The sequence below is a fragment of the Hyperoodon ampullatus genome (genome assembly GCF_949752795.1).
Source record: "Hyperoodon ampullatus genome assembly, chromosome: 5".
Taxonomy (NCBI): Eukaryota; Metazoa; Chordata; class Mammalia; order Artiodactyla; family Ziphiidae; genus Hyperoodon; species Hyperoodon ampullatus.
This window is the reverse complement of record NC_136918.1, coordinates 66,948,498-66,960,932: the sequence shown is the minus strand read 5'-3', so window position 1 is coordinate 66,960,932 and position 12,435 is coordinate 66,948,498. Positions and strand designations below refer to the sequence as shown.

Sequence of the window (12,435 nt, the reverse complement as noted above, 5' to 3'; positions counted from 1 at the left end):
GGTGCTGAATTCTCTTAGCTTTTGTTTGTCTGTAAAGGTTTTAATTTCTGCATCGAATCTGAGATCCTTCCTGGGTATAGTAATCTTGGTTGTAGGTTTTTCTCTTTCATCACTTAAAATATGTCCTGCCACTCCCTTCTGGCTTGCACAGTTTCTGCTGAAAGATCAGCTGTTAACCTTATGAGGATTTTGTATGTTAGTTGTTGTTTTTCCCTTGGTGCTTTTAATATTTTTTCTTTGTATTTAATTTTTGATAGTTTGATTAATATGTGTCTTGGCGTGTCTCTCCTTGGATTTATCCTATATGGGACCCTCTGCATTTCCTGGACTTGATTAACTATTTCTTTTCCCATATTAGGGAAGTTTTCAACTATAATCTCTTCAAATATTTTCTCAGTCCCTTTCTTTTTCTCTTCTTCTTCTGGGACCTCCATAATTTGAATGTTGGTGTGTTTAATGTTGTCCCAGAGGTCTCTGAGCCTGTCCTCAATTCTTTTCATTCTTTTTTCTTTCTTCTGCTCTGCAGTAGTTATTTCCACTATTTTATCTTCCAGGTCACTTATCGGTTCCTTTGCCTCAGTTTTTCTGCTATTGATGCCTTGTAGAGAATTTTTAATTTCATTTATTGTGTTGTTCATCATTGTTTGTGTGCTCTTTAGTTCTTCTAGGTCCTTGTTAAAATTTCTTGTATTTTCTCCATTTTGTTTCCAAGATTTTGGATCATCTTTACTGTCATTATTCTGAATTTCTTATTCAGGTAGACTGTCTTATTTCCTCTTCATTTGTTTGGTCTGGTGGGTTTTTACCTTGCTCCTTTATCTGCTGTGTGTTTCTCTGTCTTCTCATTTTGCTTAACTTACTGTGTTTGGGGTCTCCTTTTCGCAAGCTGCAGGTTTGTAGTTCCCAGTTTTTGGTGTCTGCCCCCAGTGGCTGTGGTTGGTCCAGTGGGTTGTGTAGGCTTCCTGATGGAGGGCACTGGTGCCTGTGTTCTGGTGGATGAGGCTGGGTATTGTCCTTCTGGTGGGCAGTACTGCGTGTGGGGTGTGTTTTGCGGTGCCTGTTACCCTATTATGGTTTTAGGCAGCCTCTCTGCTAATGGGTGGGGTTGTGTTCCTGTCTTGCTAGTTGTTTCGCATTGGGTGTCCAGCACTGTAGCTTGCTGGTCGTTGAGTCGAGCTGGGTCTTAGCATTGAGATGGAGATCTCTGGGAGAGTTTTCGCATTTTGATATTATGTGGAGTCGGGAGGTTTCTGCTGGACCAGTGTCCTGAACTTGGCTCTCCTACCTGAGAGTTACAGATTTGACACCCGGCCAGAGCACCAGGACCCTGTCAGCCACATGGCTTTTGGGGCTGCCAATGTAGATGAAAGTGTAGGTGGAGTCTGAGTATCTGAAATCTGCCTGCTGGGTTGCTGCTGCTGAAACCCTGGAAGCCGGCTCGGATGCTCTGGGTGTTCATCCGGGACTGCATTTGATGGCTTTTGAAATACTTCAGTTCTTTTGTTCTTTAATGTTCTTTGTTTATTCTTAGTTGCAGATATTGATGGCAACACTTTTTGGAGTCACCCTTTCAATAGTTTATGCCATCCCAAACAGCTAGAGGAGTTTATTGTTATGGAATGTAGCATAGTCCGAGATCTAAAACGCAATGCAGGTGCTGGAATGATATCAAAAAAGGTAAGTTCCATCCTGCTTACCTCCTCCTAGCCTCCAACTTACTGTTTTTGTGTTTCTCTCTCTCTCTCTTTTTTTTTTTGTATCTTTGTTTTTTTAAAATTTGTTGGTAATTCCAAAATGTGGTTCCAAATAAGCACATTCAGTTAAAAATGCATTGTGTGTTTGTATAACATTTGCTTTTAACGTGTGGTCATTGTGATGAAAACTGTCAGACTTATACTATCTAGTAAGTTAACTTATTCTGTTTAATACTGGAAAAATTAAAAAAATATTATTATGAAAAAGCATTTCCTTTCCTTTTGTACAGAAGGACCAAATGACAAGCTTAACACTCTTTTGCTTTTTAAAAAATTTCAAACATGTTGAATTAAATATATATATATTATCACTAAATACTGAATGCTTCAATAATCATCTCTAAAACATAGAAGCATTTTCTGTATAATCAAAGTACTATCATACATATAAACTGCATAGTTTGCCAGATTTCCTTATTTGTCCCAAAGTGCCTTTTATGGTTCGTTCAAACCAGTGTCTAATTGGGGACTGTATATTGAATGTGAATATTGTACCTCTTAAATATTTAATAACAGCCCCCCCCTTTTTTTCTCATTCATTTTTTTATGATAACAACTTCCTAATGCAACTAGGGCATTTATTTATCTTGTGGATCTAGTTTTATTGTTTCCTCATGATGTCACATTTTTTTTAACTTATTTATTTATTTTTGTCTGTGTTGGGTCTTTGTTTCTGTGCGAGGGCTTTCTCCAGTTTCGGCAAGTGGGGGCCACTCTTCATCGCGGTGCGCAGGCCTCTCACTGTCACAGCCTCTCTCGTTGTGGAGCACAAGCTCCGACGCACAGGCTCAGTAGATGTGGCTCATGGGCCCAGTTGCTCCGCGGCATATGGGTTCATCCCAGACCAGGGCTCGAACCCGTGTCCCCTGCATTAGCAGGAGGATTCTCAACCACTGCGCCACCAGGGAAGCCCCTCATGATGTCATTTAACTTTCTCCCTAATCTCTTATATTTCCTTTAAACTGGAAAATGGATCTAAAGTCCTATTTAAGTTTAGGTTAATTTTTTTTTGGCAGAACATTTCAGAGGTGATGCTATGTACCTTTTATGATATATCAAGAGGCAAGTAATGTTTGGCTGTTTATCTGATAGCCAGGTCTCTCCACTGTAATTGAATAATTTTTTCCCTTTGCTACTACCCTCCCTCCCTCCCTCCCTCCCTCTCAGATCACCTCAAATGTAGCCAGTAGGAGCCCCTTCAGAATAGTTTCTATTTCCTTCAGAAAAATTTTTTTTAATGACTTACTTTTTTTAGATCACTTTTAGGTTCACAGCAAAATTAAGAGGCGGTAAAAGATTTCCTGTATACGCCTTGCCTCCACACATGCATAGCCTCCGCCATTATCAAATGCCCTTCTTCTGCCAAACGAGTGGTACATTTGTTACAATTGATGAATCTACATCGACACATTATAATCACCCATTGTCCATATTTTACATTAGGATTCCCTCTTGGTATTGTACTTTCTATGGGTTTGGACAAATGTATAGTGACATGTATCCATCATTATAGTATCATGCCGGATATTTTCACTGCCCTTAAAATCCTCCATGCTCTGCCTGTTCATCCTTCCCTCACTCCTAACCCCTGGCAATCACTGTTTTGTTTTTTTTTTTAAATACTGTCTGTATAGTTTTGCCTTTTCCAGAGTGTCATATAATTGGACTCATACAGTCTTTTCATATTGGCTTCTTTCACTTAGTAATGTGCATTTAAATTTTCTCCATGTATTTTCACAGCTTAATAGCTCTTTTTTTTTTTAAGTGCCAGATAATATTGTTTTGATATACCACAGTTTACTTATTCACCTACTGAAGAACATATTGGTTGCTTCCAAGTTTTGGCAGTTATCAATAAAGTTGCTATAGACATTCTTTTGCATGTTTTTGTGTGGACATGAGCTTTCAGCTTCTTTGTGTAAATACCAAGGAGCATGTTTGTTGGATCATTTGGTAAGAGTATGTTTAGTTTTGTAAGAAACTGCCAAACTGTCTTCAATAGTGTTGGTGTCATCTTGCATTCCCACCAGTAATGTATGAGAGTTCCTGTTGCTCCACATCTTCACCAACATTTGATGTCAGGAGTTTGGATTTGTCAGTGTTTCAGGCCTTCCTAATAGGTATATAGTAGTATCTCATTGTCATTTTAATTTGTATTTCCCTGATGACACATGATGAGGAGTATTTTCTCATGCTTATTTGCCATCTGTATGTCTTTTTTGGTGAGGTGTCTGTTAAGGTCTTTTGCCCATTTTTTAATCAGGTTGTTTGTTTTCTTATTTTTGAGTTTTAAGAGTTATTTGTGTATTTTGGTTAAAAGTCCTTTGTTAGATATGTTTTTTGCAAATGTTTTCTCCCAGTGTGGTTTATCATCTTATTCTCTTGACATTGTCTTTCATAGAGCAGAAGTTTCTAATTTTAATGAAGTCCAGGTTATCTACTATTCTTTCATGGATCCTGCCTTTGTTACTGTATTGAAAAAGTAATTGCCAAACCCAAGGTCAGCTAGATTTTCTCCTTTGTTATCTTCTAGGAGTTTCATAGTTGTGTGTTGTACACTTAGGTCTATGATCCATTTTGAGTTAATTTTTGTGAAGGTGTAAGGTTTGTGTCCAGATTGACTTTTTTTTTTTTTTTTGCATGTTAATGTGCAATTATTCTAGCACCATTAGTTGAAAAGACTGTCTTTGTTCCATTGTATTGCCTTTGCTCCCTTGTCAAAGATCAGTTGACTGTATTTATTTGGATATATTTCTGGGCTCTTTTATTTTGTTCCATTGATGTATAATATTTGTTTATTCTTTTGTCAGTACCACACTGTCATGATTACTGTAGCATTATAGTAAGTCTTCAAGTTGGATAGTGTCAGTCCTACAGCTTTGTTCTTCTCCTTTAAAATTGTGTTGACTGTTCAGGATCTTTTGTCTTGGTATAACTTTAAAAGCAGTTGTTGATATCCACAAAATATCTTATTGGAAATTTTTTTAAATTGAAACATAGTTGACATACAACAGTATGTTATTTTTAGGTGTACTACACAAGTGATTTGATATTTTCATGCATTATGAAATGATCACCATGATAAGTCTAGTTACCATCTGTCCCCATGCAAAGTTATTACAGTATTACTGACCATATTCCTTATGCTGTATATTATGCCTCTGTGGCTAAACTTGTTGGGATTTTGATTCGAATTGCATGAATCTGTAGGTCAAGTTGGGCAGAACTTACAGCTTGACAATATTGAGTTTTCCTGTCCATGAACATGGAACGTCTCTCTGTTTTAGTTCTTTGATTTTGTTCATCAGAGTTTTGTAGTTTTCCTCATACAGATCTTATACATATTTTGTTAGACTTACACCTAAGTATTTCATTTTTGGGGGGGTGCTAATGTAAATGGTATTTTTAAAATTCAAATTCCACTTTCTTATGTTGGTATATAGGAAAGTGACTTTCGTTTATAACCTTGTATCCTATAACCTTGCTATATTCTGGGAGCTCTTTGGTCCATTTAAATTTTCTATGTAGATGACCATGTCATCTGCAAAGATGAGTTTATTTTTACCTTTCCAATTTATATACCTTTCATTTCCTTTTCTTATCTTTTGTATTAGCTAGGGTTTCCAGTAGGATATTGAAAATGAGTAGTGAGAGGGAACATTCTTGCCTTGTACCTGATCTTAGTGGGAAAGCTGCATGTTTCTCACCATTAAGTATAATGTTAGGTTTAAGGTTTTTTTTTAATAGATATTCTTTATCAGGTAGAGGAAGTTCCCCTCTATTTCTAGTTTACTGAGAGGTTTTTTTTTTTTTTTATCATGAATAGGTGTTGGATTTTGTCAAATGCTTTTTCTTTATTGATACCATCATGTGATTTTTTTTCCTTTTTAACCTGTTGATTTGATTAATGGGCTACATTAATTTGATTTTCACATGTTGAACCAGCATTGCATACATGGGTTAAATCCCACTTGGTAATGGTGTACAGTTCTTTAATGTTTTGTTGAGGATTTTTGAATCTATGTTCATGAGAGATTGGTCTGTAGATTGCTTTCCTTGTAATGTCTTTGTCTGGTATTGGTTATAAGGTAATGTTGACCTTGTAAATGAGTTAGGAAGTATTCCCTCTGTTTCTGCCTTTGGGAAAAGATTCTAGAGGAATGGTATAATTTCTACCTTAAATGTTAGCTAGAATTCACCAGTGAATCCATCAGGGCCTGGTGCTTTTTATTTTGGAAGATTACTAATATTGACTCAATTTCTTTAATAGATATAGGTCTATTCCTTTGTCCTTTTGACATGACTTTCCTAGTCTTTGAAAGCATCCTTACTTGGTGGGACAACACCACAACATTTAGGTGTTCCAAAATCACATTGTATAATTCCTACCCCATATCTGAAATCAGGTGTTTCTTCAAGGATGTAAGTCTGATTTCTTCTACTATGAAATAGTATTTAGAGGCCCCCCCAAACTGTATAGTAACAGAGCTCATTTCTATTGAGGTAATATTGTGTCTTGAGACAAAAATATCTTCCAGTAACTTGAGAAAATCAATGGGAATGGAAGAATTACTTTTCATATTTTTCTTTAAAATAAAAAATTTGATAATATGATTAAGAACAAACGTTTAGGGCTTCCCTGGTGGCGCATTGGTTAAGAATCTGCCTGCCAATGCAGGGGACACGGGTTCGAGCCCTGGCCCAGGAAGATCCCACATGCTGCGGAGCAACTGAGCCTGCGCTCTAGAGCTTGTGCTCTGCAACAAGAGAAGCCAAGACAATGAGAAGCCTGCGCACCGCAATGAAGAGTAGCCCCCGCTTGCCTCAACTAGAGAAAGCCCATGAGCAACAACAAAGACCCAATACAGCCAAAAGTAAAAACAAATTAATAAATAAATTTATAAAAAAATAAAGAAATGTTTATCATTTAAGCACCACCACTTCCCCTCAGGCATATATGAAACTACTTTCTTTGCTTTCAAAAAATGCATTTAGCTAGAATTTAGTGTTTCCCTGGTAATTTGATTTTTTTTCCCATTTTTTTCCTAAATCTGGGACCTGTCTGTTATTTCAGTTTCTTCCTTTCTCTCTACCTCTTCTTTTCACCTCTTTGAGATTCCTTAATTCTATCTATAATTCTTATTATTTTGCTCTTGATCCCATTTTACTTTGTTCTGTTTTTGTTAGTAAAAGGTATTGGCACGTGCTATACTTCATTCAGCCGGGAAGTTTGAAATGTCAGTTACAATTGCTTGTAAAATTCTATGTTTGGAAAGGGACATTAATGGTTTTCTGCTTTAAAAGTTCAAACTTGAGATGATGTTTCCATGGTATATAGTTTAAAAAAAAGTTATACCTCAAAATAGTAGACCTTCAAAAAACTGATGAAGATTTGGGTTCTGTTGTGGTAGTGGTGCCGCTGGGATTGCTAGATTATTTTCTCTGAAGCCTGTTTTTTTTAACCTTATGTGTAAAACAAGGGGTTGCTTAAGATATTTTCTGGATTTAAGATTCCCCTACTTTTTTAGTTATTCTTTTTACTCAGTCTGTGTTGGCCCATCTCCCTGTAAGAACATTTCTTTTGAAAATTCTACATATGTGTCTGTTTTTAGGTGACAATGTTAATATTTTATAAAAGCCTTGAATAAAATCTTAACAAAATATTTATTTTATGAATTACTTATGAGTCTTTTTCTGTACTCATAATTCAGTAATTTGTTAATTTTGACAGTGATTCAGAGATCTGGAAAATAAAACAATTTCTGTCTTTAGAATGAAAATCAGAAAACCAAAATCAACATTGTATTTAACTTTTCTATGAGATGCTTTTTAAGTTATGCCTAGATTATTGAAGAGTTCATTTTCTTTCCTGTTAAGCATACCCTCGGGGAAGTCTGGGTACAGAAAACATCTGAAATGAATACAGATAAACAGTATTTTTGTCGCACTCATTTGGGACATCTTCTAAATCCTGGAGACCTGGTGTTGGGGTTTGTATTATTTTATAGTATTTTAAACTGCTGACTAACATTGTAGATTTTCTCTGGGAGCCAGCAAAGCTATCTAAAATAAAGTTGTTTATCCTAAAAAGAATTTAAGAGTTCTTAGGAGCCATATAGCTCACTTTATTATTGATAACTAAATGAAATTATTGATTGGACAGAAGCCCATAGTTATTCCATTTTGGCCATCATCTTAAAGAGTCATTTATTATAAGATTTTGAGTAATTGAACCCTGAAGTAGTATGATTAGATTATGTTTGTAGTTTTTGGGGGGAGCAGGTAGTTTTTTATTATGCATATGCTGTTGTTAAAATATTTCACTTTTAAAATATGGCAGCTATATATGTAAAGGGTCTTTATAGGCATAGGATAGTCCATTCTGATGCAGAGCTTATAAGCATGCCTTAAACATTATTTTTGCTCTTAGGGTTTCAGTTCCTTTTACTAGAGAATGAGGGGTGTTTTGCTTTTGTTGTCTATAAATTGAATGGAACCATGTAACTGAATCCTAATGTTAGACTGATATATAAGTCTGTTTTGCTTCTTTTACAAGAGTATAGTAAGGTGGACAATAATGGATGACATGTGAAACTGAGAGATAGAGTGCATTATTATCTTTACCAGGATCTGTAGAAGCCTGTTCACTGTATAGTACACTGCAAAACTTCTGAAGTGGGAAAGTGTATTAAATGTTTGATCTTAGGAGGAACTGTTAGGTGATCATCTATAAAATAAAAAGTTACATGGAAAAAGTAAGTGTTTTTGTTATTAAGTGTTTCATTGTTTTCATTTCAGGTTTGATTTGGCCAACTGTAACTTAAATGATGAGCATGTCAACAAAATGAAATCAGATAGAGTCCCAGATGTGGTAAGGCTTTAGATTTTCCTCTTTTTCATGTGTTGAAGATGATTGATGAAACTCTTATGGGTAAGATGCATGAGTTCACATTTTTTTTGTTTTTTTTTTTTTTGTTTGTTTGTTTGTTTTTTTTGCGGTACGAGGGCCTCTCACCGTTGTGGCCTCTCTCGTTGCGGAGCACAGGCTCCGGACACGCAGGCTCAGTGGCCATGGCTCACGGGCCCAGCCGCTCCGCGGCATGTGGGATCCTCCCAGACCGGGGCATGAACCCGTGTCCCCGGCATCGGCAGGCGGACTCTCAACCACTGCGCCACCCGGGAAGCCCGAGTTCACATTTTTGAAAGTAATCAATTTAGAGGTTTCTTTTGAAATTGCAGTTAAGGTATAATAGCAAAACCTTCATTTAAGATAATTATTCTTAGTGGATAAAACCCAAGATTTATTGAGTTTTTTGGTTGCTCTTATAATCAAATTTTCATTCTGTCAAAATACTTGATAGTATCTGTAGAGTAAAAATAAATTTGCAGCTAGAAATGATGACCTTTAGAATTTATTCCTGTTCATTCTTTTAGGCTCAGCTTATTTCATGTATTGTTAAGAAGGCATTTAGAGTTAAAACCGTCATTCAGGTTTGAATATAATTGTAGTTGAAAATAATCTTCACAGTGTTAAGTCTTAGAGAAAGAATGTTACTTCTGAAAAAAATCTGTTAAATTCTAACATGAGTTTATCAGAATCCTGAGCAACAGTGCATGTGAAATGTGAAAGACCCTATCTCCTGTTTGCTTTACTTGATCTTTTAAAATAAACATTGATCTCTTTAGCTGTGGGCAAAAATAAAGTCATGGTATAAGAAGGGCTCCCCTCCTCACCACCCAGTTGTGCTTTTATTAATTAATAAATTAGGAAATAGAAGCATGGTTTCGGTGTAAGTCTAAATAGGTATTTTTCAAAAAGGTCATAAGAGAAGATCAAATGGTCTTACATAGATTTTGTATTATAAAGTTATTTTCATTTATTCCACACTTTATTAAATTGTTCTAGGATATACAGTTGTGAAAATATATATAATTCTATAAGTGCTTATTAGTAGGAATGAAAGGGAGAAAAATGTCTGCCTATGATAATGTTTCAGAGTGATTTATGTGAATGGTAGCTGAAAACTGAACTTTGGTATAAAGGAAGAAAAAAAAACACCAGAAACATGAAATTTTTGGTAGAAGAAAATTTTAATTTTCAGTCACTGGAAAATTTCAGTTAGTAAATTTTAACAGTTATACAAATAATGGCTAAATGCATTCTCATAAAATATTAAGTACATTAATAAAAATGTTAAAAGTTCTCTTGACACCAATTCTTGATCCCTACTCCTTTCCCTTAAGGTATAACCACTGTCATTAGTTTAGTGTCTTCCTGGCATTCCTGTAAGCTTTCATTTTAAAAATTTTGTTGGATTTTGAGGTCCTGTTACCTAGTTCCCATTTTTTGTACCTTGCAAATATTTCTTACTTTTAGGTGTTAATCAAGAAGAGCTATGACCGTACCAAACGTCAGCGTCGTAGAAACTGGAAACTGAAAGAGCTTGCAAGAGATAGAGAAAACATGGATACAGATGATGAAAGGTCCCACTTTCTTTATATTTTATATGTTGTCTCAAAGGAAATTCTTCTGATAAATCTTTATTGGTTTTTTTATCGTAAAGAAATAGTCACCACACACTTGCTCCTTGCACTCAGTATTAATTTTCTGTTATCAATATGTTGTTTGGATCAGTATGAACAGATGTAATGACATTTAACACAGATTTAGTTATTATTTCCTGGGTTATGACCTGACAATTGCAGTGTTATTATTGATGATTCATTTGAAAATATAATGAGCAATTACCTTGTGGATATCAGAAATAGCAAATGAGTACTTATGATTTAGTATAAAAAGAAAATAGCACATTGATACCAAATATGCTGTTTTTCGTACAACTTAAGGAGAAATGAAGATACTGTGTTCTAGAAAAGTTTATTGGATGATTGGAAAAGTGGCCTTAATGATGACATTAATGACACTGATGTATAAAAAAATGAAAAGTTTAAATAAAGTTGTGTCATGAAATGTGAGTGGGAAACAGCAATATTTCTAAAATATAGTCTCATAGTATAACTTAAAATACGTATATATAAGTATATAATGTTAAATAGATATTGTAAGTACATATTTGACTATTTCATCTATAGTCTTAAAGTGTGTGTATTTCAACTTGACCATACATTTTTTTGGGGGGAGAGTAAAGTATGAAGGGGTCTTGTTATTGTCTTATATTTAATGTCACCTATATTCAGGTGTGTATTTTTTTTAATGTAATTTTGAAAGAAAAGAATTTTTAGAAACCTGTCAGTATTTAATTAACATCCTTACTTGACCTTCAGTTACTATTTTTAAAGATTTTAATACTTGGAACACACTTATAATGCTGAAAATGAAGAAAACATTAACTTCACACTTTCTTGGTAAAGGTGAAATACTTAAATGTTTCTTTACACTTCGGTAGGCAATACCAAGATTTCCTTGAAGATCTTGAAGAGGATGAGGCAATTAGAAAAAATGTGAACATTTATAGAGGTTGGTGAATTAGGAGTATTTGATTTAAGTTGTAGCTTCTGTAAATAAATATATTAACCCAGTATGAGTATTTTGGTATCTTAAACTCTGATTCTATAAATGACTTTTATCATGTGTTTTTAAAACTACTCTAAACATTTACCCACCCACCCCCAAAAAATCCCAAACTTGCACAACAGTAAAACTTATTAAAATGTTGTTTACTATACCACATTTGATATCATTTGCATCCTAGCATGATCCCTTAATTTTCTGACCCCTGTACAAATATATTTGTATATTTCCATAGTTGTATTTGAAATCCTCTTTGTACTTTTCTTAGATTCAACCATTCCTGTGGAAGGTGACACAGATGATGAAGGAGCACCTCGAATTAGTCTGGCTGAGATGCTTGAAGACCTTCACATTTCCCAAGATGCTACTGGTGAAGAAGGTGAATCGATGATGACATAATGAGATCATGTTGTAGATGGTTTCCACATCCGTAGGCTCAGGATGTTGGACAAAATAATTTTTACTGTCTATTCTGTCTATGCCTTCATATTGAGAGAAGAGAAGTTTAGTTTTAAACCTGAATAAATATGACTATTTTGATTGTTCACTTGAAGCACTGATAAAGGTTGATGGCTTTGAAGTTTTAGATAAAAAAATGCAGAATGTAATTATTACTGATATTTAGGCCATTTTACGTATGGAATTTTATTGGTTTGTTTTTTTATGAGACACTAGTATTTTCATATACTATAGCTCTGGGTTTAAAAGCTCACAAGTTGTGATTCCTTGGAGGTTACTTAAATCTTCAAGCAGAAAACAAGTTTCATATTCTTTTTATATTGATTGCTTTAGGAGAAGAGCATATGAAGAATAAGTTTTAATAAGAACTTGCCATGCACTTAGTCCACTTCAGATCATTTTTATGTCCTTGGGATAGAAAACTTGGGGTTCAGTTTATCGTTAGACATTCAGTAGGAAAGCTGTCTTTTTTATTTGTAATATTTACATCTTCAAAAGCTGTTAAGCTGGGGATTATCTTAATTTTCATTGCAGAAGAAGGTATATTTAAAATATTTGTAGCAAACAATATTTAAAGGTTAAATAACAATTTGTGCCTTTGTTTTGGCTTGTGCCAGCAGCTTAGTGAAGTAGCTGCTTATGTCATAAAAATGTCTTCCTATCACTTCAGGGATTTTACTTTTAAAATTT

The 12,435-nt window shown here is 34.8% G+C and overlaps 1 protein-coding gene across 3 annotated transcripts in view; it reads left to right on the top strand.

Annotated features, from left to right (window-relative positions):
* The window catches only part of NMD3 (NMD3 ribosome export adaptor), a gene marked incomplete at both ends in the record, with an annotated part of 36,207 nt that extends 24,522 nt beyond the window's left edge, over window positions 1–11,685 (top strand). For all 3 annotated transcript variants that reach the window (XM_079704251.1, XM_079704250.1, XM_079704249.1), the window contains 6 exons: window positions 1,532–1,677; window positions 7,632–7,744; window positions 8,553–8,625; window positions 10,132–10,238; window positions 11,162–11,232; window positions 11,555–11,685. In XM_079704251.1, coding sequence (XP_079560377.1) covers window positions 1,532–1,677; window positions 7,632–7,744; window positions 8,553–8,625; window positions 10,132–10,238; window positions 11,162–11,232; window positions 11,555–11,685 — 641 coding nt within the window. The remainder of the gene's footprint in view (window positions 1–1,531; window positions 1,678–7,631; window positions 7,745–8,552; window positions 8,626–10,131; window positions 10,239–11,161; window positions 11,233–11,554) is intronic.
* Window positions 11,686–12,435: the final 750 nt, after the last annotated feature.